The sequence below is a fragment of the Nymphaea colorata genome, chromosome 10 (assembly GCF_008831285.2).
Source record: "Nymphaea colorata isolate Beijing-Zhang1983 chromosome 10, ASM883128v2, whole genome shotgun sequence".
Classification (NCBI taxonomy): domain Eukaryota; kingdom Viridiplantae; phylum Streptophyta; class Magnoliopsida; order Nymphaeales; family Nymphaeaceae; genus Nymphaea; species Nymphaea colorata.
In genome coordinates, this window is record NC_045147.1 from 24,296,507 (window position 1) to 24,319,574 (window position 23,068).

The window sequence follows — 23,068 nt, forward strand, 5'->3', positions numbered from 1 at the left end:
GCAACCCCACCCATAAATATAAAATTATAATTATAAAGAAAGCTCATAATTGTTTTGGGACCAACTTTAAGGATCCGATTCATTCGACCCAAAAGGCAAGCAGCAGTCACAGCTGCATGCGAACAGCATACCCAACCCAAAAACTCGCGTTGAATTCGTAACATAAACTTTATATTTACTAATTTAAATACTGGTTAGGCACAGTCTCATAAATAAAATAAAATGAAATAAAATAAACATTAAGTGTGATTTTCTGTATGCCTATAAATAACAGCTGCGTCGCGGTTTCTCTTCCCTTTCCTCTCTCGTTGCCTTCTTGGAAAGAAAAGGAATTGGCGTCGTGGTTTTAGAGAGAAGAGAAGGAGAGCGGGAGGAAACTAGAGAGACGGGGAGGCAGGGAAGGGAAGGAGAGAAGACGAAGGAAGGAAGGAAGGAAGGGGAGAGGGGAATCGGATCGGAGAAGGGAGAGATGGTTTCCACCAGACGGAGCTCTTCGTCGTCCAAGGTGTCCTCGCCGTCCTCTCCGCCATGTAGCAAGCGTCTCAAGGTATCCTCATGGGGGAAATCGGACCTGTCTCCGTTTTCTTTCATGGGCATCTCGGATTCTTCTTCCGTTGCGTGTTTTCGGGGCTTTTTCCTTCATAGTCAGGTTCATGGTGTGGCTGTTTCTTTTGAATTGGGGCAAGCAGGCGGAGAATTCGCAGCCGAAAGAAGTGTCGTCTGCGCAGAGGGACGACGTGCCCGAATCAAAGGATTCGGCGTCTTCGTCTCGAGACCAGCTCCCTTCTGATCCAGTGGTCACCCATGCAGAAGATCCAGCTGTCGCTGAAACCCTTGCTTCCAGTCCCGACGCCGCCGTGGAAAAGCCAGTCGCAACGCCGCCTCCCGCATCAGGTTAGATCTCCTGGCTTCTACGTGGTCTTCGTTTGGGTTGTCTTTGGCAAGGGTTTTTCTTGTCGAGCGTAGGGGAATAGGAAAAGTTCAGAAGAGAATTGCTTGTTTTGAGCTTTTGATAGGGTGCGTGCCAATGGACGTGGATAAATCGAAGGGTGGAGCCTCGACATGGAATAGAACAAAGAAGCGGGCGCTCAATTTGGATCAGCTGAGTGCTTGGGGCAGGCTCATATCTCAGTACCCGCAGGTGTGTGGACGATCATTAGTTGGTTACTCTGTCCGAGGGTCTTGATTTATTTATTTTTTCTTTTGGATGTATGCAGTCGGCGTGTCTTGCGATGTATTTGTTTCTTCTTTGGATATGATAATGGGTCTCACATGTTGTCTTCTGCAAGCCCGATTCTAGCTATGTTTTGTTCAGTGAAGTAGAACAGGAGAATTTATTTTTAGTTGCTTGCTTAAAAATGCGAGGAAGAGCTGAGTTGGTTCTGGTTTAGTGGCTTTGTCATTCTTTGTTGACTTTGTTGTTGTTGCATGAGCTGTTGTTGCACCGAAAGTTTTCGAGACTGATGGTCTCATTCAACTGTTTGTTGCCAAAGAGTTGTATTAACTTTAATTGGATGACCATGACTCCTCTTGGCTTCACTGCTCCAAGATGTTCTGGAGAAGTTTTCATACATGAATTTGGCAAAAAGGTATGTGACATTATCATCAAAGATTACACAATGTAATCGCATAAAAATTATGTGCAACCACGATCAGCAACATTATACTCCGTTCAGTGTAATAGCAAAAGAAGATAAGAATGGACAAAAGACTATTCCATTACTTGAATGTTAACTTTGAGTCCTTGACAAGATTAGCTACACGAGAGAGCTGTTTTACATGAAAAAGGTAAAAATGCAGTAAAAACTTATAGGGAGTGATTTTCAAGTGAAGTGACAAACAGCCTTTTCATGAACAAGGTCATAGCACGCCTGTTTAGACCAACACAAGGCATTGATATATCTGCTACCATGCGTGTTTGACTTGTGAAAATGCCAATCTTTTTTAACATGGTCAATGAATGTGTCTTGAAATCCATGGATCCTCAGGATTGGTGGATCATTTTAGAGCTGCAAATTTTGTCAGTGTGAGTTGCATTTGGTCGTCATGTTTGAATGCATATTGTCTCTATAATTTACTTACTCCATTATCAAGAAATAAGTGGAGCCCGAAGTGCTTTTGTTCTCCTGGCCACTTCATTTCTGGATGCTACAGTCTTGGTTGTATCTTGCTCTTCACTCTGATATACAAAAAATGTTTGTTAAATGAACTGATGCTCCAAATTCAGACCAATAGGCTGGTAGGCCTAGCAACCACAATAATGCAGTAGTGTCAGAAAGACTCGTTGATTAACTGAAAACGAATCAGATAAAGTAAGTGGATATAAGAACATATGTTGGGACCATGGGTTACGTGGATGCAAAATCATGATTGGCTATGAGGACATCTGTGCTTGTTTTTGAGAGTTATTCATTTCCCGCGATTAGTGATCACCCCATCTGCAAGGTAAGCAATAAGGAAGGAGAATCTCACTAGATTTCTCTTTTCTAGAACCACGGTAAGGTCCTTGCCTAACAATTTTCATCTTGATCTTAGAAGCCTTTTAGAATTATGGTTGTTGTTAATGACCTTAAAAGTGATTAAAATTCTCTCCGATTGTTGCAAACAATACAAAAAATTTTTTTACTACCAAAAGCTCTTCAACGTCTAATGATAGGGAATTCATTGTACAACTTCTGAAATGGTATGATGCTTTTAACTGAACCCAGCAGCATGGAGCCATGCAGTTGGCTAGGGGCTTGTGAATAGAAAGCAGGATGCTCCCAAGCATGTCTTATTCTTGTAAGTGCATGAATGTATGCTGACTTGCAGCTATTGCAGTGGATTACTTGATCAGACAGATTTAGACTTATTAAGTTCACCCAAATTCAATAAATGTTGTCATATAGATATAAATATGTGACACATCCTTTGATGTCACAATATTGTATCTGAACCTACAACACCAAGAGCAAGACCATATTTTTAGATCCCAAATACAATGAGTAGAGGTAGTGGCAGTTGTCCTCATTTATAGCCAGCTCTTTTCGTTCTCCCCTATCAGTCACATGGGTACAGGTATGGGTGCGGAAAAATTTCAAAAAGCTTGGGTAGAGACCTTGCATACGCGCGCACACACACACACATATAGCAATAAGATTCTAAACAAACAAAACAGCACATTTGCTGGTGGAAATTACCTCCTCGGCGAAGAAAGCAGCTCTTGCTTGAGAAGCTTGCACAAGCTGGAAATTGAAGACTGCTTGCTGCTTGGATGCTAGAGGTAGGAGGCAGTAGGAGAAGAGCCTTTGACTTCAGTGGATGGCTCTTCACTGTGTACATATATGGTAAAGTAAGAAAATAAAGCCCTAAATTTGGAGTTTGGATTATCTTGGACTCTGCCAAAATTGAGTCCAATAATTGATGGATTTGGCCTCGGGTTGTGCATGGTCAAAGCCACACCTATACGAGTACCTGTGTGGGATCATGTGGACACTGGTACCCATCTCTTTTACAAATGTCTGTGTTGCATAGTTCCTCCCTGATTGCCAATGGTGCAAATTACTGTTGCTGGGAGGGATGGATCCATTTTATGTAAAGTTCACAGGAAGTGAAGGAATATCATGATAGAAGCCACTTTTGACACAGACATGGCTTTACTATAGGAACAAAGGATTTCTATTTCATTATTCGACATTGCAGAAAGAGAAAATTGTGGATATTGTTTGGACTTTCTGACATATTTTTTCACTTTTGAAAGTCCATCATTGTTCATCTTTATCATTGTTTTGCATTTTTTCTTCTTGGCTTCACAAATTTCTTTTATTTTCACTTTTCAGAATTCCCACGTTTTGATGTCTGGACCTGTTTTTACTGTTGGTCAAAGTCGAAATTGCAACTTGTATTTGAAGGATCCATCTGTGAGTTCAATTCTGTGTAGAGTGAAGTCCATGCAGGTATTTTTTGTGCGTTGAAATTTTTGCATAATTAAGTATCCATTTCTAGCATCCTCACGTACTGAAAATGCATCTATGTGTTTGTAACTTTGTAATTGGTGATATGACCAGCGGGATGAAGGATGTGTCATTGTGCTAGAAAGTGCTGGAAGCAAAGGAAGTGTCCATGTGAATGGGAAACCTATTAAAAGGAATGCAGACGTTATTCTTAAAGCTGGGGATGAACTGGTTTTCAGTTCATCTGGCAATCATTCTTATGTATCCTTCTTATTTTCCTCTGCTGCAAATTTATTGCCATGCCTAAACCTGACCCTTTGTTCTTCTGTTGAATAGGTGGCTATGGTGGTTAACCTTTATTTTACCTTCTTATTGGAAAATTGCTTTATACTCTTTATTAGATGAAAGATGTGAAATTGTTGATCATTATTAGATGGGAAGCTTTGCTTACTTCCTTGTTGGCAATCCTTAAGGCACATCTAGATCTTCCAGCAGTTCACGAATGAGAATGTACCTACACCTGCAGCACCTTCTTCAGTTGGCATTACGGAGACTCAGAGTCCTCCTGTTAAAGAAATCCACCTCGAAGCACGGGCCGGTGATCCATCTGCTGTTGCTGGAGCATCGATATTGGCATCTCTATCCAATCTTGGACATGATCTGTCACTTCTGCCACCACCCACCAAAAGCAATGAAGTTGCACAACAAGGAATTGAAAGACCTGCATTGTCTCCTGGTTTTGAGGAACCAGATGATTCTGTTCCTGTTCTTGATATTCATAGTTGTGCTAGAAAAGATACTGCTGATCAAAATTCTGGAACTGATGCACCTTTAATTGATAATGCATCTGTGCCAGCTGAACAAGCACCATGTGTGGATCTTAATATTGATAACATGGATTGTGACACTGGTATCAACGAAGATAATGGAAGCTGGAACTTAAGGTCCATGTCTCATAAAAAATTCATGCGTATGTTGAAGGATACAACCGACATGGATCTGGGTGGGTCCTTGCTGAAACAAATATTTGAGGAAAGAAGGGATGTCTTCAAGGATTCTGATTCGTCGACGGTCTTGTCAGGGCCTGCTAAGTGTCAAGCTTTCAAGGACAGCCTGCGGGAAGGAATTATTGATGGAAACAATATTCAAGTCTCATTTGATAACTTCCCATATTATCTAAGGTATGATGTTGCACTGATTTATTTGTGCTATTTGAGAGCTGAACTAAAGGTCCCTTATTCTCTTTAAGTTTTTTTCCTTAAACACCATTTTTTTCTTGGATTCTATAATGGATGCTTATTGGCTGTTTTATAATGTTTTTCTTGGTAAAAGTAGATGACATAGCTAAGCAACTCATAGAGTGCCTCCTTTCTCACGCATATGTTCTTTTTCCTTATGTTCTTTCTTATCACTTGTATCTGTCCATTTCTTGTTTTTTCCTCATGTAATTGCTGCTATGGTCCTTATGGATTCCTTCAATCTATGTCTGCATCCATGTACATTTTAACAATTTGAGCTACTGGTTGGTGACTTTTCTTTCATGCAGTGAAAACACAAAAAATGCATTGATTTTCCCCATCTACATACATTTGAAGCACAAGGAATTCACCAAGTTTGCAACAGATCTTCCTACTGTTAGTCCAAGAATTTTGCTATCCGGCCCCTCAGGTATCCTTTTTGAAAATGTGTGGAGGTTCAATTGGCAGTGACTTTCATGCTTACATTCTGATATTGTTTCTGCTCTCTTTCTATTGTAGGATCAGAGATATATCAGGAAACATTAGCAAAGGCGCTTGCAAATCATTTTGGTGCCAAACTACTGATACTTGACACTTCTTCATTGCCTAGTGTAAGTTTTTATGTATGCCTGCATACATAAGCTGTTCTATTTGTTATGCACAAGTTTGGTGTGTGCATGTTCGGACATCATCCTTCTAATCTTTCTAAGATTGGTGGTTGGAAGCTTGAATTATCTAACTTTTTCTTGTCAAAATATGTCATCGTCAGGGATTGTCTTCGAAAGATTCTGATGCTACAAAAGACGGAGTAAGGGTGGAAAAATCATCTACAGCTGCTAAGCATCGTCCATCTCATTCTGAAGCTGTGCAGCAAAAGAAGCCAGCATCCAGTGTTGAAGCTGATATTGTCTGCTCTTCTGCCTTTAATTCCAAATCCCCACCAAAGCAAGAGGCTTCAACTGCATCCTCACGAAACTATATATTCAGGAAAGGTAATTAGCTCCATCATTTTTAACTTAGTGGCTTCTGGTTGGTTAAGGAAAAGTTATGTCCAACACTTCTAACTTAGTTACTATTGGGTAGTTTGACCTCTTAGTTGCTTACTTTTTTCAAATTTGAAAATTTAAGGTGATAGAGTAAAATTCCTGGGTGCACTCCCGGCACCGGCATATTCTTCGCTTCATGCTCCTCTCAGGTACTTATTCTGTTCATTCTGCCAGTCTTCAGTTGAGCTATTTGTAGGATAAGTTTTGCACTTACTGTCTTGCATTAGCATTTCTTTTCACATATGTATGTGTATGCAGCCTTGTAACATGCACTTCATGATGCATGTGATAAATATATTTGCAAACATTGTGGTTGTTTAATGCATTTTGTTTGGAGTTATTGCATTTATCAAGCATATCATAACATGCCTTTCATTTTTGCCGTAGCACATTTTCATTATTATCTTTACTGGTAAAGTGCTGAGAGACCCATTTTGATGATAATTAGTCATTGAAGGCCAGTCTGATCCTTATAATGTCTGTGCCAAGTTGTGGTAGTTAGTAGAACATGTTCAGCTCTTATGGATGGTTAGGACTTAGGATTCACTCTTTTTTTGGTTGCCTGATGCTACCTTTTAGTACCCAAGTATCTGATGATATGAATCTGGAATTGATGCTGCCTGCTTAACATCATATACTGGTTTTAAAATTTCAGGGGTCCCTCTTATGGTAGCAGAGGTAAAGTGCTTCTTGCTTTTGAAGGAAATGGTTCCTCCAAAGTTGGTGTCAGATTTGACAAACCAGTTCCAGAGGGCAATGACCTGGGTGGTCTTTGTGAACCAACTAATGGTTTCTTCTGTCCTGGTGTGCCTTTTCCTCTTTATATTCTCTGTTTTTCTGATGGATTACTTCTTTGTTTTAATCTAAATGCTATATGTTCATTTGGATACTAATTTTAGTTTGGTTTTCCATGTTTTAGCTGATTTTCTACATTTGGAAAGTTCTGGTGGTGAAGAAGTTGACAAGCTCGCAATTAATGCATTGTTTGAGGTACTCTTTGCTGTTTAATTTGTTTTACTGTTTTAGATAGTATTGTTTTGTTTTATTCAGTACTGTGAACACTAAATCTGTCTTAATTTCACAGGTTATCACCACTGAAAGTAAAAATGGTCCCTTAATATTATTTTTGAAAGATATGGAAAAATCTTTGATTCTTAATTCAGATTCATGCACCTCTCTCAAGCACAAGCTTGAAAAGTTGCCAGATAATGTGGTTGTGATTGGGTCACACACACATATGGACAACCGTAAGGAGAAGGTGATTTAATCTACTTTGCATCATTCAATCTTAGACTTGATATAAGGAGTTACAAAATGCCCATCAACATATTGACTGATTGTGACATGGCTTCATTTTGTTATTTACAATTTCAGTCACATCCTGGAGGTCTCCTTTTCACGAAACTTGGCAGCAATCAGACAGCGCTTTTTGACTTTGCATTTCCTGTAAGTCCTGTACCCATTTTCTCAGTCTTTGGTTTCATGAAGTACTTCAACACTATCACTGTGTATTGTTTAAAACTACATCGTGAGAATACTTGACTGGGCATGATACGCACAAAAGGTTGTATTTCTGTTTTGCATCACATGTTTAAGATTTTTGACTTTTCTGTGCTCTAATTTCTTTGGTGATAGAAGTAATATTTGCATAACTTGTTTTATTACACTGAAAGCATTTGAATGCTGTGTATTCTCATTCCTTGCAACACCTTTTAGTTGTAGAGTTATTTTATGCTGAACTTATGTACTCGAATGAACTAGATTGTATTCATTCAGTGTGATGCCATTTACAAACTTGTAAATGTGCATCTTTCACAACACATTGTCTAATGTACTTGTTTGAATTTCTGCAACTTTGTATGCCTAATATATTTTTGTGGAGTTCATGCTGATTCACTGAAATCACAATCCTGTTCTGTTGAAATCATGGTTATCTCAAAACGGTGCCGTTGGAAATCATGCTGTCAACGCCCACCTGAAAAGGTGGTTTTCATGGACTCCATCTTCGTGCCTGTTCTGAACATCCATGCCGGCCATGAAAATCAAAATGTAGTTCAAAGTGCATAATTCTCAAACTGAGCCTTGATGGTGACAAGGAGTTGGAACTTCAAAACTTGTCTACTTGCTTTTTTTTTTTACCACAAATAATCCACACTATTTGTCAAAAAGTTTTGGGATGCTTTTATAATGTAAGTGATGTTGTCAATTTGTTGCTGCAGGTCAGTTCATCATGTCCTTTATTATCAAGCTTGCTTACTTATATTACTTGTGCTTGTGCTTCTTCGTTCTTTCCTACTCCTAGAAGATATTCTCATATTTCTTCAACTGATTGTACGTTGTTTTGCAGGATAACTTTGGTAGGCTACCTGAAAGAGGGAAGGAACTCCCAAAGGCAACAAAGTTGTTATTGAAACTTTTTCCCAATAAAGTGACTATTCAAAGCCCATTGGTATGTGTGGCACAGATGACACTACGATTATAGTATTAACTTTCTATTAGGTTCTAGTTGATAAGGAAGGGTTTTGGCAGGAGGAAAATTTACTCTCAGATTGGAAGCAACAGTTGGAGAAGGATGTTGAGACCTTGAAAGCACTGTCAAATATTTCAAGCATTCGTTCTGTAAGTAGACATACATGTGTGGTTTTTTGTCTTTTACCCTTTTTTATTTGCAGAAAAAATTTAAAGTATTGCTTTTTTGCTGCATTAGCAAGAAACTCCTGGTTTCTTCTACCAAATGCCTGTGTGATTACCTTTAATGGTAATAACAAGTATATGAAATATCTCAGGAATGTCATCGATCCTGCTAAACTTCTTGTAGTTCAATGCCTTTATTTCAATTGGTTTTCATGCGTGAAAATATGGTTTCTTGCATATTTTTATATGGTTTCTTGCAATTTTTATCTTTCTTGGTTTGTATCTATTTGTGTTGTCTAATGTTATTTGATTGATATCGGGTTGAAATTAATTTCTCTGGCTTAGTCGTTGTGGAAATTTTCACCCTGAGGCCATATGATATACTGGTCTAAATAATTGAGTCCTCCGCCCTTGAAATTTTCTAAGAATTTGGAATTTCAGGTTGAATATTTGTTTAATCTTTCTGGTTTTTTCCCTCGAGATGATATCTTCATTTATGCATACTGTTTGATGTTCAAAAAGTTTTGATCCTATCCATGGCAAATTCTGGGTAGTCAGGAACTGAAGCACGATGATATGCTTTTTAAACAGCTGGAATGTATTGCTGGGGGATACTTCTATCAGATCCCATTATGAAACTCTTTTACAGAGGACTTTCACTGCTTAAGTGCATGGAGTTACCATTAAAATTGCAATTGACATTAAGTTCGTTAATTTTTCTCCATGTCTACACACTCATTTTCAGATTATCTGTTCCAACTTACTGTCTCCATCTTACTGTCCGTTTGTATACTAGCCTGTGATATCTTGCTTGATCTCTCAAGGGTCTGTGCTGCTGTGACAGAACACGTGGAGAGGATAAGTTGCAAGCATAATTTATGGAATAAAGTTGTTTCATCTGAAAGCCAAAAATAATTGTTTCTTAAATTTGCAGGTCCTAAATCGCAATAAGTTGGACTGCGATGAGCTTGGAACATTATCCATAAAGGATCAGACACTCACTAATGAAAGTGGGTTTTTCCTTTTCCTTCGTGTATTTGCTTGCTTGTACGAGTATTTGCCATAAAATGGGCTCTTCATGTACAGGTGCTGAGAAGATTGTTGGTTGGGCTCTGAGTCACCACCTTATGCAAAACAATGATGCTTCTGTCAAGGATGGCAAACTTGTCATATCAAGCGAGAGGTTATTGAATTTTTATTCTCTTATTAATTTTGTTAAATCATGTAACCACAGCTTTATTTTCCTGCTCGTTCATGTTGCTTCCATTAACAATTAAAAATTAACTATGGCAGCATTCAATACGGCATCAGTATTTTGCAAGGGTTTCAGAATGAGTCAAAAAACTCAAAGAAGTCACTCAAGGTAAGTTCTCTGTCAGTATAACACTCTCTTAAAGTGCTTTTCTTTGGTCGGAATATCACACTTACCATATTTGGCACCTAATGTTACAAAATAAGTATCCATCAACATACTCTTATGATGCTCTTGTTGATGGCGGAAATTTTTGTTTTTTTTTCTTTGCCTATTTGTAGACAAATAAATTTATTTTGTTTCTGATTCTAGGCCTCATGGAATATGAGGACCGCAAAATGTGAGAACCATTGTGAGCCATCTGATCAGAGTGATCAGATTGATCACAAATTGCCATGTTAGAAGTAATCAAGGTAATCAACAGCTAGTAGTTTGACTTTAAAAAATGATTTTTGTTGAGACAATTTATGACTGGTTCATAACCTGTATGCTTTTGAATGCAATGTTTCCTAGCCCTCATATTCGAATATGTACAGTTGAATAACATTGTTTTGTATGTGTAATAAGATGAAATTCTGGGTTGCAGTAATGTTATCTTTGTTATCAATCTGATGTGGTATAAGGTGCATAAGAACGTCGCAGGATATGTAATGCCTTAAGCAACCAGTGATAATCCCTGTGATAGGATATTATGAGTATTTCTGTATATTTTACTCGGTGGATCATGAAGGTTGGTCTTCAAATAAACTAGTCATAATGTTTCATAAAGTTATTGAGTGTTGCAATTTTACTTGATCTCAGGATGTTGCTACAGAGAACGAATTTGAGAAGAGACTCTTAGCTGATGTTATCCCACCAAGTGACATTGGTGTAACCTTTGATGACATTGGAGCCCTCGAAAATGTCAAAGATACATTGAAGGAATTAGTGATGCTTCCATTGCGAAGACCAGAGCTTTTCTGCAAAGGACAATTGACCAAGGTTTGCCAATTTTGTGAATTTTCAGTTATGAAGCTTTATTTTCCTTTTTATTTCTTATACGATAGATTATGGCTGCCTAAACTGTTTCAAGAAAAAGAGATTAGTTCTGTTGTGCAGATGCTTTTATTCATTTGTTAAATTGGCTCTTCATGGTTTTTGCATTCAAACTTGAGGTTGTTCTCCTTACGAAAAAAGAAAATCAAGTGGATAAGCTTGATATCATTATATTGAATGTGGAGAGTTGGCATCCACCAGTGTAACTATGATGGTCTTTGTCTTGATTTTTGTTCTGCCGTCACTCTATCTAAAGCCTAAACTGTTTCAAGAAAAAGAGATTAGTTCTGTTGTGCAGATGCTTTTATTCATTTGTTAAATTGGCTCCTCATGGTTTTTGCATTCAAACTTGAGGTTGTTCTCCTTACGAAAAAAGAAAATCAAGTGGATAAGCTTGGAATGTGGAGAGTTGGCATCCACCAGTGTAACTATGATGGTCTTTGTCTTGATTTTTGTTCTGCCGTCACTCTATCTAAAGGGATTAGTTCAGGCGTGTCTTTATTCTTCAACTAGTGCATCTCTCAAACTGAAGATTCTACCTAGTGGATGTTCATCAAACTATATTTTATAGTTTTATTTTTATTTTCTATTTTTTAGTCAAAGACATGCCAACCTTTTCTGCATGACCTTTTTTTTGGGTCAAAGATGGTTCTATGCTGGGATAATAATCTGCACAGTGTTGTACCGTATCATACGATACTGGGTCATATCGTACGATACGTATCGTCGCATTTCAAAAATGCGATACGATACACCACCTGCATCGTAAACAGGTGATGTATCGTGTCTGTATCGCATGTATCGTATGATACAGGCACCGTACGATACATTGTTTTTTTATGATTTTTTCAGAATTTTTTCTATCTTTTCTGATTTTTTTTTAAATACGATACAGTTACGATATTTTAAGATACAATGTATCTTAAAGCCAGACCACGGCTTACAATACGTTTTTTACAAAACTATGTGCACTCTTACCAAATTTTTGAGATATTTTAGGTTTTTCTTTCTCTTCTTGTGGTGCCATGGAAGTAGGAGCTTAAGGTCGAGGGCCTAACCCTTGTCTGATGTCTGATTAGCTTGGACTTTAAATGAACGAGGACATTTCTGCAAATGTAGGAGCTCAATTTTCTAGACCTGATATCGCTCTCTGTTTTTTGGTTTGTAGTTTGTTTCTCTTGTGGTTTATGTTACTGCTTCAGTATCTGCAGATGCTTTGTCTTGCTATCTAGTATTGTTGTTTGTTATTCATGCTTTTTGTGTGTGAATCTCCAGCCTTGCAAAGGAATACTGCTTTTTGGTCCTCCGGGCACAGGGAAGACGATGCTAGCTAAAGCTGTGGCAACAGAAGCTGGTGCAAATTTTATAAACATATCAATGTCAAGTATTACATCGAAGGTATTTGGACTTCTATACAAGTTAGTATTTGGACTTCTATACAAGTTATGTGCATTTTTAAATATGTTTTTTTTATTGGTAAACAGTTTGTGTCTCTTTGTTGCAGTGGTTTGGTGAGGGAGAAAAGTATGTCAAAGCTGTTTTTTCTCTTGCAAGTAAAATTTCTCCCAGCATTATATTTGTGGATGAGGTGAGTCATGTACACGAAAGAGAACATTATTCTTTTCGATCCTAATATATTTGGAAATTCTATGCATAAGTTGAATAGGTTTGTTATCATTAGCTCATTTCTATTGTTGCAGCAGTCCAATTTGTGTATGTAATTGACTGTTTGTGTTGCTTCTCCCCGCCCCCCTTCTTGTCTATGATAGGTTGACAGCTTGTTGAGCAGACGAGAAAACCCTGGAGAGCATGAAGCTATGCGGAAGATGAAAAATGAATTTATGGTTAACTGGGATGGTTTGCGGACAAAAGATAGAGAACGTGTTTTGGTACTTGCTGCTACCAATAGACCTTTCGATCTTGATGAGGCAGTAATTAGGAGGCTTCCAAGGAGGTGAGTGTTGTATGCATATTTTTTCTAGATCGCATGTCCTGTTGTCGATGTTCCCCTTCTAGTTACTATGTTAAATTGGATTGGACTTCCTGCTTAATCCAACAGCAGCAAAGAATGTCAATTGTTCTTTATGGGCTTTCTCCTCTATTTATGTTGTTTATTGTTAAGGATGGTTATGATCTTTTCTGCCAAGCTGGCTATCCAGCAAATAAATGGTAGCTCAGTTTATGAATACCTATTGTCCTGAAATTGGTGATAAAACAATTGCCTGCAGGTTGATGGTGAACTTGCCAGATGCAACAAACAGGGAAAAAATCCTTAAGGTGATATTAGGAAAAGAAGACATGGCACCTGATGTTGATTTAGGACAGATTGGTAGCATGACTGATGGGTATTCTGGAAGCGATCTTAAGGTGCTCTTTGTATCTACTCATCTTAGGTTGCAACTTGGAGATTATTCTAGAGTCTTACAAACTCGCCCTTTTGTCTCAGAATCTCTGTGTTACAGCTGCTCATCGTCCTATTAGAGAAATACTGGAAAAGGAAAAAAAGGTGTGTAGATTTTCATTATGTGCACTCAAGTTAGTCTTTCCGCGTTCATCTCTGTGTGGTATTCTGTTGTTCGAAATGCATAAAATGATGTTCCATATTTAGGCCGATTGCAGTTGTTCCCAGTGAGGGGATTAGTCCATACAGGTCTGTCATGATAGTCCATCTGCACTAAAACATTGGATATGTTTATTAAGGCTGATGCCTTTCTTAAAAAAAAAAAAAGGGAAGTTTTAACCCTAGTCACGTACTGCAGCTTTATTTTTCTCCAAGGGAGACTTCCATTGGAGATTCAACCAATCCTCAAGGGAAAAAATAATTAAAAAATGCACATGAAAGTTCGGATGTTTCGTTAAATGGACAGAAAATCACCTTGAAACATATTTTCTTAAAAATATACAAGTAGATATTTTGTGGCATGATAGATTAAAATATTTGTGCTGGTTGAACAACCTGATTAATTTCTGAGACATGCTTGTTTTTATAATTTGCTATCTCTGCCATGCATCTTCAAGGATCTTCATATCATCTTTTCATCCCCCATGTTTGATGACGGGATTTTAGTCAAGAATCATTCCTATTTCTTGTGCTAATTCTAGTAAGTTCATAGCTGGCTTGATTTGAACATTTGCTTTACATCTAGAATGGATATAAGTAGCACAATTGTTTTTTTTTTGCTCATTCAGAACGTTTTGGACACAGCTTATCATTAATTTGCTTAAATATACTTTGTTTTAAGTTTTTAACATCGAACATCTGAGCGATGGCATCTCATTTGACAGTTTTCATGCCATCTATGGGTGTTCCTGCTATGATGCAGAATGGCATTCATAACGAAGGCTTCACCTTTTCGTGTTGAGAATTTTAGGTCAAACATGAGCTTTTGTTATAAATCAAATGGATGGTCCTCGTCAATTGGTTGACAGTTGAAACCAAGATATAGTCTTCCAAAGGCCGTTCTGAACAGTAAACTTTGGGTTGACATCTCTTTTTGTTCTGTTTTTCAGATCCCTCCAAAGCTGTCTTACCTTATGCCTTCGGCAGCAAAACCCCCCTCCTCTTCTCTCTCTCTCTCTCCCCCACAGCCACCCCCACATATTTGTCTTCATTGATGTCATTGTGTTACTTTGGTTGAAGCTTGTTGGTGCCATTTACTCTGCTCTCTTTTCTTGTACGATATTTATTTTGTTTTATCTTATTTTGTTGCCTACTTTTCTGCAGGAGAAAACATTGGCATTATCTGAGGGTAGACCACCGCCACCATTGAGTGTTGGTGATGACATACGTCCATTAAGCATGGAGGATTTTAGATATGCACATGAACAGGTATGCTGCACAACTTACTCTATTTTTTCACTATTTTGAGTTGGCATATGAAAATTCAGATCGTATACGTCCAATTCTTACCAGTGGACAGTTGTGATCTCCCAAGTAAAATGAGATTACTTGGGAAGTATGTTTTGTTTCTAGCTTTTTGGATATGATCTCATCTTTCGTTTTGTGAGCTGTAAACTAAGATAATTATATTAATGGCTAGGTATGTGCAAGTGTATCTTCGGAGTCTTCAAACATGAACGAGCTGCAGCAATGGAATGATTTGTACGGAGAAGGTGGTTCCAGAAAGAGGAAAGCACTTAGTTACTTCATGTAGGTAACCCCCAATTGTACAGTCCCCCTTATCTTCCCCTACCCTTTTTGTTTCTTCCCATTTTCCCTTTTATCATGTTAAGCGCAAGAGAAGCATTTGATTACCGCACAGAATTCCTTCCCTTCCCCTTTGTACCTTTATGTATCGAACTACCATTTCATATATCAATGTCAAATATTAGAATCAGCTCCTCCTGTTGTTGATTGTTCCAATGGATGACGCTTTAGTTAGTCCAGGAGAAGCCTTGTTTTGCCCTTTTATTTCTCTCTTCTTTCCACGAGGCCCAAAACTGGGGAAGTGCGGAGAAACAAATGGTCAATGACTTATGAGGCTTGAATTATTTCCCTAATAAGGCTTCGAGAATGCTTCTGAACAGATTTATGAATCTCAGTCTGGTACATTGGATACAGGTTGAATGAACCATTTATATTTTGTATAAATAGAGCATTTGCTAAGCATTCTGTACTCATTCGGCATGTGTTTATTTATTGTATGATGTGTGTTGCATGGGAAGGATCTTTTGGAGTTCCGTGCTCTCTCTCTTGCGGAAACTTAACGTTGGCTGTTAATGCTTCAAGCTTACCTACCATGTGTCTCGGCTCAATTTTCCATTTCAAATTCTAGTCCGAATGAGGTCTAAGGCTTTATTAAGCTGTGCCTCGGGGCCTGAATCTGATCGAAACAGCAAGCCATCTCTCGTCAGTGTTTTTGCGCGACCTCAAGGCATAACGGGCCTGCATCACGTTGAATTGTACATCTAACAAGAATGTTAGTAAACGCATAACCGAGCTGCAGATCCCGGGTGTCTTTATTCCGTCCAAACGGACTTAAGTCTGTATCGTCGATCATTACCATCATCAGGCCTATTATGATTGGAGGTGCACTTGTTGCTTTTAGGATTTACTTCTCGTTCCAGTAGTGTTTGTTTGGGCTGGTTTGATTGAGACATTCCCTTCCCCGCAGACATCAGTTTGATACAGGCATCTTAGACCGGGTGTCCTAAACGGGGATTTTCGGAATCGGCCCCTAGAGTAGGAGCACCTTATTGCCTTCGTTTAGCCCTTCTTCCTCGGTCCTACCATGGAGGATTTCATTAACAAGCAGTAGAAATGAGAACCGAACAACAACGAAAAAGTGGTTCTTTAAAAATCCTAATGGAAGTTGCAACCTAATTGTTAATATTTTTTAGTCGAACTTCTGGAAACAGAAGTGTGCACCAAAACATTCTGTGAATGGAGACCATGGACAAGTAACTGACTCCGAGGTGCTCCTGAGGACCTTAACAAGAAGAAAGATCTCATTTTTCTCTGAGACCATTCCCATATTACAACATCGTTCTCACCTTATCTGCTTTTATAAATTAGTCATCGTTCCTTTGTTTACTCTCGAAAAAGGATTTCTGTGGCCAGCAAACGTCCACTTAATCCTATCACAGGGCATGAGGACCATTTTGAAGGAAAAGAAAATAAAGGACAAACTTCGAAGAAAAGTTCCATCATCAACCTTGCGTCCTTGTTCATCTTTGATGTCCCGTCATCGCAAATCTACTGAAACCTTATTAAGAATTACTATTTGGCAAAAGAAAGGTAATAATTTCTTTTTTTTGGTTGAAAAAAAAAACCTCTACTTCTAAGTATCCGCCTTTAAGAGCCGAAAGAAAATGGTAAGTTTTTCCTTTTTTATGAAACCCCCGTAAAAGCAGGGGCTCTTCTGTAGCATGGCGGATAAAACAAGGGCAAAAACACCTTTTTCCTTAAATAACAATAAAAGGAAAGAGCATAAGAGAATAGATTCGAAACTCGATGCCGTCATGGTGCCACCTAACGGTCAGACAATAAGTTGGTAATTGGATTCCTAACATGTCATGCTTTTCCCATCTATACTTTTACTTTTCTTGATCATATGATATGTCATTCAAACAGCGAGTCCTGCTGGAGATACTTATTAGATTTTAACAATACCAATTAACTATTTTTATCAGCAGAAAGAAAATGAAAAGGTTCATGTGGCTCTAACTTAACAATTTATGGAATTGTTTCAAGCCGATTCTTCGGAGAATTGTTTCCAGCCAATTAATAATTTTTCTTGCTTGCGTTCCTGGTCCTTTAATAATGCAATTATCGGAATGGAGAAAAGAAGGAAAATGACGGTTCTCCACTTATCCGACCATTCCCTCTTTAAGCCACGAATAAGCTGACCTCCTCCTCTTCTCTGCTCTTCTCCGAGTCATAGGATAAGAAAATCCAAAGGCAGAGAGAGAGAAAGAGAGAGCAATCAACAATCCCTGCTGAGCCAGCAGCGGGCTTGGCATCTCCTCCAAATTTAGGGGGTTCCTGCTGCTCCTTCCATGTCCATTCATGCAAATCCCAATAGTATGCAGATGAGAAGATAGACAGGAAGAGTCTCCCTCTTGCTCTCTTTGCCATGGCGTCCTCCATTAATGGGCCTTCGGCGCCCCAGTATTCTGTCACCCCAGCAAAGGCATCCCAAGTCTACCAGAACCACCATCTTCAAAACAACCACCACCACCAGAGCAATTTTCACAACCATCACCAGCACCAGCAGAGCCAACACCAATGGAAGACCTCCTCACAGAAGCTCGCTCCGAGACCGCCGTCAGCCGCCGCCGCTGCCGCACCTTCCGCGCCCATACCAGGTGCCCACTCCCTTTCCCCGCAATTCCAGTCTCTCTCCTCCAGCACCCATCTTGGTTCCGACTTCTGCGGCCGGAAATCAACCCGATTCGTCTCCAAATTCCATGCCAACCGCCCCAAGGCCGGCCCCGTCAGGCGGAGCTCCTTCGCCGAGCCGGTGTTGGAGCAGATTTGCGGACAGGAGAGCGTTGAGGAGGTGTTGGGGCTCTGGGATTTTAAGCTCGCGGTGCCAGAGGACTACACGTTCATCATCCGGGAACTCGGGAATAGGGGGGAGTGCTCAAAGGCACTATGTTGCTTCGCTTGGGCGGTCGCCCATGAGCGCAGAGTGCACGAGCGGCAGAAATTGGCGAGCGTTACTATCAGCAGCCTTGGCCGGATGCACAGAGTTGACTTGGCAAAGAAGGTATTCGATACAGCTCGAGCCGAGGGGTTTGGTAACTCGGTCTATGTCTTCTCTGCCCTCATCAGTGCCTATGGGCGGAGCGGGTTATCCGAACAGGCGATTGGGGTGTTCGGATTGATGAAATCGGAGGGATTCCGGCCGAATTTGGTAACATATAACGCCATCATAGATGCATGTGGGAAGGGGGGAGTGGAATTCAAGAGGGCGGTAGCAATTTTTGATGAGATGTTGGTTGATGGCGTGCAGCCGGATCGAATTACGTTCAATTCTCTGCTCGCAGTGTGCAGTAGAAATGGTTCATGGGAGCCAGCGATGTCAATGTTCAGGGAGATGGGTTCTAGAGGGATTGAGGGGGATATCTTTACATATAATACCTTGTTAGATGCAGTTTGTAAAGGCGGGCAGATGGATTTCGCGCACGGTATAATGGCGGAAATGTCTAGGAAGAGGGTGTGGCCTAATGTGGTGAGTTACAGTACCGTTATTGATGGGTATGCGAAGGTGGGGAGGTTGGAGGAGGCGCTTAGCATGTATGACGAGATGAAACTCGCTGGAATTCAGTTAGATAGGGTGTCGTATAATACACTGCTTTCTGTATATGCGAAGATGGGAAGATTCGACGATGCTATAAGAGTGTGCCGTGAGATGGAGAGTTGCGGTATCAAGAAGGATGTGGTCACCTACAATGCACTTTTGGCTGGGTGTGGGAAGCAAGGCAAGTATGATATGGTTAAGCGTTTGTTTAAGGACATGAAGACTGACTCAGTTAAGCCGAATGTCTTGACTTACTCGACACTGATGGACGTTTACTGCAAAGGAGGGCTACATAAGGAGGCCATGGAAATCTTTAGAGAGTTCAAGCAGCTGGGCTTAAAGGCGGATGTTGTTCTTTATAGTGCATTGATCGACACTTTATGCAAGAATGGATTGATAGAGTTGGCTGTAATATTGCTTGATGAGATGACGAGGGAAGGGATTCAGCCGAATGTTGTCACCTACAATTCTATCATCGATGCATTTGGCCGTTCATCTGCAGTAAGTATTTTGAGATTCCGAAAGCCTCTTGACAATTTTTTCCCAATCGCTTCATCATTTCTGTTGCATGATTCTCATAAGTAGAACGATCGCAGGCTCAATCTTATGATGCGGTTGAAGAAGTGGGTGACCGACGCTTGAGAGATGATGCTGCTGAATCCTCCTCGCAAGCTGTTACGCTGGAAGGCGGTGGTGGCCTTAGTCATGTGATTAACGTTCTCGAACACTTGGCAATCGAGAAAGGAAGGATGCTGCTTGATGATACAAAAAGAAAGTCGAGGGAGATTATGTGTATATTGGGAGTGTTTCACAAGATGCATGAGTTGGAAATAAAGCCAAATGTAGTAACGTTCTCTGCCATTTTGAATGCCTGCAGGTATCTTTTTTTGTTTAGCCTTTAGTCTGTGAAGGAGGTGCAGAAGTAGGAATATTTTGTTAACCGAAATTTGGATGGTATAGAATGTCGAAACAGTAACGCAGCAGATAATTATTCTTCTGATAATAACAGAAATCAGAAACGGCAGCCTTGATCAAGTTTAATGGTGTGCTAACATATTGCAACAGGTTAATAACTAGATCTAGTAAAAGCTTGGGTACTAGATTACAAGAGCATTTACAATATTTCTTCTTTTATTATTTATTATTTATTATTTCTTAAAGTTGCTCTTTCTATTCTTACCTGGTTCAAAGAAATCAAGAGGCTCATGGAATACCTCTAAGCTGCTGCATCGTTTTTCTGTGGCATTACGATTTTAATACTGGCTACGCTGTTAAAATAGCTTTCACGGTTCTTACAACTTCTGGGTGTTTTAAGTTTTGTTTTATCAGTTACTCCTGTTATGTATGCTGTTTATTTCAAGCTAGTTCATGTTCTTGCTTGGACATACCTTAATTTTATGTCTCTCATAATTTATTCCTTTTTTTCTTCTTTGCAGCCGTTGCAATTCATTTGAGGATGCTTCAATGTTACTGGAAGAACTCCGCTGGTTTGATAATCATGTCTATGGTGTAGCACATGGGCTCTTGATGGGCCTTAGGGATGAAATATGGGTTCAAGCACAATCTCTTTTTGATGAAGTGAAGCGTATGGACTCTTTGACTGCATCAGCTTTTTATAATGCTTTGACAGATATGCTGTGGCATTTTGGCCAGGTAATGATCATTCACTGTATTACCAATGGTTGATGTAGTGTTTTTTTCTAATTTCTATGGAATTATGGTATACGAAAAGTAGACCACCGTTATGAATAGGGTTGGGATTTGGTTTTCCTTATTAATGGGAGAGGCCAATTTGGTTGTTTCTTTGGAATGTGTTCGATAAAGTTGATGTCAGGTGATTTAATCTCCCTTTTACCATCCTCATAAGTCTAAGCTAGTTATTCCTTCAATGAAATCGTTGGTAAAATTGGCTAGCATAATTCAGCACCTAGCTATCTTATTTGTTGCCCATGCCTTCCAGTTCCAACCAATGAAGCAGAAATTTGTTCAAGCAAAGTCCAATGTTTTCCCCGTGTAACAGCAATGCGGAGTTAGGACCGCTCAGCTGTTATTATTAACTGAAAATTTCTAAAGCTGGCGTTATAAAATGTTCCTGTTATGGTCACTTCTTCGCTGCATGTGTGAAAATGTGAAGTGTATCTCTTAGTTATATCAGAGAGCTTATGAGAGAACGTCTAAGGCCAGCAATAGACAACAAAGCAAGCATGCATATGCCCATGCAAGTACCAACTCGCTTGGATGGATACGATCATGTTGTTCAACTTGTGGATGACATAGCTGTTGATTCTTAACTCAAACTATCAAGGTTCTGTAAAGTTGGAATTAAGAATAGTATCCATCAGATTATCAGAGCTATCCACCAGTAGCTGCCCTAGCAACAAATATAATCTTATCCAACAAATGTTGCATATGACTGAGGCACTCTTCTAAAGAACTTGCAGCACCGTTTAAATTCTCAGCTTGAAGACATAGTTCATCTGGATAATGCTGGTGCAACTAATATGTGCACCACTCCCAGCACTGAATATTTGGTTGTATGGAGGGACTCCTATATATATGTGTGTATGTGTGTGTGTGTGTATGCATGTGTACACCATGGTTGTCTACTAAAAAAAAAAATCATGAGAATCTGGTTAAATATGTACTATCCAAACTAAGAAGAGTTAGAACATTGTCTATTGCTTCTCCTTCGTTTCTTCATATGGATTTTGAGCTAGTTTTCTTGAGCTTGCCTCCATTTGTTTTACTTTGAGAGGATATTTAAATGCCTGTAATCATTTCTTGTTTACCAATAACTTCAGGGGCCAGAGTAAACCTCTTCGTCTGTGTTTCTTTTATCCATATGTCCTGCAGTTAAATACGTGTATAACAAAATAAGGTTTTACAGTTTGAATTCCAAAGTAACAATGGTTTTGTGTCCCAGTTAGGTAGGTTTTCCTCGCATGCACGCAAGAGTGTGGTTTTTTATATCTTCACATTGACCAACTTTTTTTTATATTTTACCTTTCTAACAAAAAAAACTGCTTTTCTATAGAGGAAGGGTGCACAGCTGGTTGTGCTGGAAGGGAAGCGTAGACAGGTTTGGGAGAACGCTTGGAGTGATTCTTGCTTGGACTTGCATCTGATGTCCGCTGGAGCTGCTCAAGCTATGGTTCACGCATGGCTATTGAACATCCACACAATTGTCTATCAAGGGCACCAGCTACCAAACTTACTAAGGTAATTTTTGTTCAACCATGGTCCTTGATTCTTTCGTATTATCTTTTATATGGCAAATGGTTAACTCGTCCACCTCTACTGCAGCATTTTGACTGGATGGGGCAAGCACAGCAAAGTGACTGGTGATGGCACCCTTCGACGTGCAATTGAGACGCTTCTTGCGAAAATAGGTGCACCATTCCATACAGCCAAGTTCAATATCGGGCGCTTTATATCAAGTGGCGCTGTTATGGGAGCATGGTTGAAAGAAATCGGCACTTTGAAGCTCCTGATTCTTCATGATGTAAGGGGAGCAACAGAAAACCTGAGAGACCAGCCAACTCGTTTAGAACTACTTCCGGCATGAATATAACTATTTTGGTGTGTCATGTGCTTAGATTATCTGTGAAAACAGCAGCTATAACTGCATTTTTGTAGTGCTCTTAGGTGCAAGCTATAAGAAACATAATTCATTTTACTGTACTGGCACTGTGATTAATGTCCAACAAGAGTGCAAGTGTTTTTGCTTGCCAAAATAAGGATTTCAGTAACACCATGTAAGCCTTTGGTATAGAGAGAATTAGCCCATTTCTCGAAAAGCTTGGTTCAGTTGCTCCAGTTACCGCAAGGGAACGAGGATCAGAGATTCGTTCAGCCGCACATCATTCCTTATCCACTAATTTTGTAAAAGTCGGCGGAAAAAAGTGAAATGATTTTTGAGCTCGTCTGAAGAATCCTCAACTACCGTAGCATCTTGGACCATCTCTATCATCAATTAAATCTTCAGCAGCAGTCGTTAAAGTGCTAAGGAACAACGAATTGTTTTTCTTTTCTAATGAAGTTATCCATTACTCTCGTTCAAACCCTAAGAAAGGCATCTAAAAGTGGCTTCGAGATAACTTTTGTAGGATGGTCTGCCACTTAACTCATTAAATAATAATTACTTAGAATATTCTTGGGACATAATATCATGGTGAAAAGACCAATA

The 23,068-nt window shown here is 39.4% G+C and overlaps 2 protein-coding genes across 4 annotated transcripts; both read left to right on the top strand.

Moving 5' to 3' along the window:
* Positions 1–296: 296 nt before the first annotated feature.
* Positions 297–15,474, top strand: LOC116262189 (uncharacterized). 3 transcript variants are annotated; one of them, XM_031641327.2, is made up of 28 exons: positions 297–547; positions 690–894; positions 1,017–1,141; positions 3,819–3,935; positions 4,047–4,193; positions 4,416–4,935; positions 5,014–5,113; positions 5,479–5,600; positions 5,690–5,781; positions 5,940–6,162; positions 6,299–6,365; positions 6,872–7,020; positions 7,136–7,206; positions 7,301–7,474; positions 7,591–7,662; positions 8,564–8,665; positions 8,746–8,835; positions 9,785–9,860; positions 9,937–10,033; positions 10,144–10,213; positions 10,904–11,083; positions 12,413–12,535; positions 12,642–12,725; positions 12,907–13,091; positions 13,366–13,504; positions 13,584–13,643; positions 14,862–14,966; positions 15,178–15,474. In XM_031641327.2, exons 1-28 carry the CDS (start codon positions 470–472, stop codon positions 15,289–15,291), a joined length of 3,687 nt encoding a protein of 1,228 aa, XP_031497187.1. In that variant the 5' UTR covers positions 297–469; the 3' UTR covers positions 15,292–15,474. The 3 variants fall into 3 exon arrangements, with proteins under 3 accessions (XP_031497187.1, XP_031497186.1, XP_031497188.1); XM_031641326.2 differs by having other exon boundaries at positions 4,416–5,113; XM_031641328.2 differs by having other exon boundaries at positions 4,416–5,113; positions 6,872–6,894.
* Positions 15,475–17,486: 2,012 nt separating this feature from the next.
* Positions 17,487–22,631, top strand: LOC116262417 (pentatricopeptide repeat-containing protein GUN1, chloroplastic). Its single transcript, XM_031641763.1, has 5 exons — positions 17,487–19,383; positions 19,479–19,759; positions 20,319–20,535; positions 21,917–22,101; positions 22,186–22,631. The coding sequence occupies exons 1-5, from the start codon at positions 17,713–17,715 to the stop codon at positions 22,445–22,447; spliced, it is 2,616 nt and encodes an 871-aa protein (XP_031497623.1). The 5' UTR covers positions 17,487–17,712; the 3' UTR covers positions 22,448–22,631.
* The last annotated feature ends 437 nt before the right edge of the window (positions 22,632–23,068 follow it).

Bases quoted from the DNA above. Each gene is read 5' to 3' on its own strand.
- LOC116262189 (XM_031641326.2), top strand. From the start codon at position 470: ATGGTTTCCACCAGACGGAGCTCTTCGTCGTCCAAGGTGTCCTCGCCG. The intron at 7,021-7,135 runs GTGTGCCTTTTC...TCCATGTTTTAG, and splicing joins TAATGGTTTCTTCTGTCCTG to CTGATTTTCTACATTTGGAA. The intron at 11,084-12,412 runs GTTTGCCAATTT...GTGAATCTCCAG, and splicing joins GCAAAGGACAATTGACCAAG to CCTTGCAAAGGAATACTGCT.
- LOC116262417 (XM_031641763.1), top strand. From the start codon at position 17,713: ATGGCGTCCTCCATTAATGGGCCTTCGGCGCCCCAGTATTCTGTCACC. The intron at 19,760-20,318 runs GTATCTTTTTTT...TCTTCTTTGCAG, and splicing joins GCCATTTTGAATGCCTGCAG to CCGTTGCAATTCATTTGAGG. The intron at 20,536-21,916 runs GTAATGATCATT...GCTTTTCTATAG, and splicing joins TGCTGTGGCATTTTGGCCAG to AGGAAGGGTGCACAGCTGGT.